General features: G+C 33.8%; 1 protein-coding gene across 1 annotated transcript; it reads left to right on the top strand.

Moving 5' to 3' along the window:
- Positions 1-273: 273 nt before the first annotated feature.
- Positions 274-1,303, top strand: LOC141434374 (uncharacterized). Its single transcript, XM_074096791.1, has 2 exons — positions 274-426; positions 700-1,303. Exons 1-2 carry the CDS (start codon positions 405-407, stop codon positions 1,176-1,178), a joined length of 501 nt encoding a protein of 166 aa, XP_073952892.1. The 5' UTR covers positions 274-404; the 3' UTR covers positions 1,179-1,303.
- The last annotated feature ends 3,363 nt before the right edge of the window (positions 1,304-4,666 follow it).

Below are 4,666 nucleotides of genomic sequence, written 5' to 3'. Positions count from 1 at the left end.
TAATAAGTAGGTACCTAAATAGAAAAAAATCGTAAAACAACCAATAAGCATTACTCAAAAACAAAATACACCTATAATATACCTACAGATATAAATAATGGGCACCTTCCTTTGGAAGCCGTGCAAGTTAAAAATATCTTTAATAAGCTAATTTAAATTTTCAATTTACTTACCATATAAATGCTATTTTTTAGGTAAGTACTTAATTATTTCTATTGTATTCAATTAAAACAAAAACCGATTTTCTACCGAGATAACAATGAACGATTACGTCGATTACATTTAACTACTTTTTCATGCTACGCGTTATCAACACAATTTAACGGTATTGCTAACCGCATAAAATGTGTGCGGAGTAACGAATTTCAGACGGTGCAAGGTAAATAAATTTACTTTGTTCGAAAATGATTAACACGTCGCAACTTAGTAAGTAAAGCTTATTTTTGGACCCTCCGAAGCACTTTGGTGATGAGCACGGAGTTTATGTTATCCATTAGTGTTTAATCATTGGAGAGCATAAATAAAACCGTTGGAAATTTCTGTGTAGAACTGCCTTTATTAATATTGATTGAACATTAACAGAACAAGAGTTAGGCAAAGTTTACAAATAAGACTACATTTTTCCGTTTAAAATAGCAACCCTTAAACCTTAACGTAACGTAATGTAAATTAAGTTTCATATGGATTTTTTTTTTACAGCGTTCTTCTGTTTATTTTACAATACAGTCTGGAGTTCCATACAAATAAACATCGACGCAAGTGATGCTTTAAAATTACTAAAAGAATTCATGAGTTCTTCATCTAACTTCCAAGCAGAATCAAGTCGAAAAGCTTTTGTACAAACAAAATACAAAAATCCATACCATCCGGAAGATGAAGTAATACTTGACAATATAAAAACTTCCAGAGAACATTCAATTGCAATTAAAGAAAACGGAATAAATATTAAACTAGAAGATGATAACGAAAAGTTCGTTTTACAAGGTGATAACATAAGTCAGGATGTACTGACAGACGATGACGAGTTCAAAAATCGCGTTTTAAGTGACGAGTTGCCACTGACAAGCTCAACTACTGAAAAAGCTGCTGCTCTTTTAACTTCTAAAAATAATGAAGATGAAACTGATACAAAAAACTTTAAACGATTTCAAAGAAGATTTATCAAGAAAAGTTCGTAGTTGAATAAAAGTAATACTTCTGTAGACATCCATTTCACGAAATCTCTAAAATTAACCACCTTTGTAAAATTGATGAAAACATCGAACAACGGTGAAAAATTCAAAAATATATTAGGTACTTACTAAGCAAATGTTTTGTTTTTTTTGTAAAACATCCAGGTCTCACAAAGCCCGCTACAAACCAGTTTTCCAATAAGTGTTGGAGTGCCGAGTACGACAATGTTTATGTGTTATTGTCGACGACGGCTATCCGCAAATACATCTTAATATAAAGATGATGATGATAAATCTCACCCACGCAGTAACCGGAACCCGTGATTAGGTATGATACTTACTAAAAATAAAAGTGGGCTCTGGTACCCAATTACGCACATACTCGTAAATGTCCTGTAAAATATCGTCGGTTATGTTATGTAATTTCTTACACCTACATAGTCACTTGAACATGTATATTAGGGTATTTTATCACGGCTAGTCAAGGAACCTGATTTTTTCCCGTAGCTCAATAGTAGATTGTACAAGTGCATAAAGGCGCCCTAGACTTAACTATCGACTTAGCTCGCGGCTCGGGTGGATATAAACTTCTCGGGTAAAATTAATTGAATGAACAAATTATACCGGGTGTGGCCTGTAATATGAGCAAATAATTAAAACATGGATCATACTCGTTAAACTGAACAACATTAGTTCAGCGACTTTTAAAAATAATTAGTTTTCTATTCTTTATTACACTTTTAAGTTTAATCGAAGAAGCAATGTAAAGCAAAATGCTTGATGTTGGTTTGTAACGTGACAGGCGACATCAGTTGTGTTCTTGTATGGCGTACATTGACAGCAGTATTTAATTTGTATGAGAAAAGGAAAATTCAAAGTTCCCATTATTTTTATAAGTCGCTGAACTAATGTTGTTCAGTTTGACGAGGACGGTCTACGTTTTAATTTTTTGCTCGTATTACAGGCCACACCCGGTAAGTATACTTTATTTTTCACTTTGATTGAGAGGAAATTAAACAGCAACAGTTGAGACAAATGTTTAATACTACGACGTATCTGGTAGTACTAGGTAAGTACCTTTTATTTTTCATGTATCGCAATTTATATGATAGCTTATTAGAAGGATCTAGTTTTATTAATTTATCAATATGCAACAGGATTTCATTTTTTTTTCAACATCGTGAGGAAACCTGCACAAACCTGCGAAGAAATTCAATGGTGCGTGTGAATTTCCCAATCCGCATTGGGTCCGCGTGGGAACTACGGCCCAAGCCCTCTCATTCTGAGAGGAGGCCTATGCCCAGCAGTGGGACGTATATAGGCTGGGATGATGTCTAGCTAATCTCGATTTAAGACGTGAGTTATCCGGATTAATTTCATTAAATATGAATGAAAAGTTATTTCATGTGTCTAGATATAGGTATGTACCATACGGCTCGTAGTCCACAGCGCATAGTAATCCCTTTTAATGCCAAACGACTACCTATCTATAAACGCTACGCTCAAGGAGTTTAATTCATGAGCCACCATGGAATCTTCACTATGACGTTTACTGCGAAATGGTTCCATAGTGGCTCAAGAAGTCCTTGACCGTAAATCACATTTTATGCGAGAAAAAAAATATAACGTCATCCCCGTATACAATAAAAAGAAAATAAACGGATAATGCAAAACGGAAAACTTACCAGCGAAATTATAATCATGGTTGACTTATTTGTAGTCACAATGCTAAGAATATTTTTATATACACGATGATTTTTAATTGGTGACCAGGAGTTGAAAAATATTAAGAACCAGATAAAATTTAATTCAATAGACGAGATCTTAAGCAATTCGCTCGTTGTTTAATTAATTACAATTAATATAGGTATTAAAACAATAACTACCGGATACATAGTCGCCCATCCTATATTAATTATTGAATTGAAGTAGATATACTTACTTAGCGGTACAAAATTTGGCCCACTCCAAACAAACAACATCGCAAACGTTCCGCTACGTGTTTCTACATAAATTGAGATTTTAACGCGAACGCGATCGAGACGTATTTTGTAACCGAAAACTTACACTAATTGCGCTGTTTTTGCGTCCACACTAGCGATCTTGATACGCGTCGGTGCAACGCGACGGAGATACGACAAAATAATACAAAGTGTTAATCAAATAACTGAAAACCACAGACACCGCAAAATATTTTTTTATTTTAAGTTAGTTGATTGCATTTATTTCTGTATATCTTCATTATTTTAAAAGATATTCGTGTGTTTTGCTAAGTTTACTTCATTGCTAACTCTACACTCATAATATGTATATGTCAGTTGCGCTTTGACGTTTTTATAAGAAAATCGTACATTGACAGCAAAAGGGCCAGTATTAAATTATCGAAATAGTATGCAACCTCGCTAAAATATTTAATTGGCGCCTGTTGCAGTCGTAGCTTTTAGACTGGGCACAATAACAAAAGGGATTAAAAAACAAATACAACCTGATCTAAAACATAGTGTAATCGAATCTAATCTCGATTCTGTCTGAGCAAGCTACTTTCTGGTTTTCAGTTATTTAATTAACACCTTGTATAAATGTGGACGCAGCTTAAAACACAAGTGCAGTATGGCTCTTCCGTTGTACCCACAATGTCTGTCTGATGGCATCTGGTTTGTTACCCGGCATAAACGACCGAGAAGGATTCTACTTTGCTTTAGAGCATCAACAAAGACAATACAAACAAAGACAATGTTTTATTTCTAAATAATTAAATTATTTCCAAATATCAACCAGATTATTATTAAGTTTCCAGGAACAGTTCTGTAATTGGGGTAAAACGATGAACAAATTATGGAATATTTGGATTTTATTAATTGCCAACGGCACCGCATTATTTAAAATAAGAAAAAAAATCCCTTTTCGACTATGCTTATCAAAGAGTATTTTTCTCATCAATCTCTTTGTTGAAATTCCATTAATGTTGACTGTTTATTTCCTGTAGCCCAATCTGTATACAGGATGATTTCGGGGTCATGATTCCAACTATTATTTTCTGACTCAGTAAATGATTGCGATGTGAACTGTTTATGCTTTAATTTAAATACTGATGTCTTATGGGCGGTGGTGATCTCTTACTATCAGGAGACCCACTTGCTCGTTTGCCATCCAGTCGAATAAACAAATAAAATAAATGAAAATAAAAACTCTCATGGGTATTAATTTAAAATGTTTTTAACTTAAAAATATGGTCACCCTACTTTTTAATCTCCAACCTTTTTGAAAACTAGGTAACCGTCTTTCTTTGCTAGAATACTTAAAAAATTACGAGTAATAATGTCACATTACGTCAAAGTCAATCAACATGAAAATAAAGATTGAAAAAGTAGGGTGACCATAATCTCCATTCATTCCAGTTTTTTTTTTGGTTGCTGTACAAAACAAACTAAGGCATATAATACTCGTACCTGGGTGTGGCAGGAAAGGCATCAGAGTAGAATAAATGCGGTAGA

The sequence above is a fragment of the Choristoneura fumiferana genome, chromosome 13 (genome assembly GCF_025370935.1).
Source record: "Choristoneura fumiferana chromosome 13, NRCan_CFum_1, whole genome shotgun sequence".
In the NCBI taxonomy this organism is placed as follows: Eukaryota; Metazoa; Arthropoda; class Insecta; order Lepidoptera; family Tortricidae; genus Choristoneura; species Choristoneura fumiferana.
This window is presented reverse-complemented; position numbering and strand designations above follow the sequence as displayed.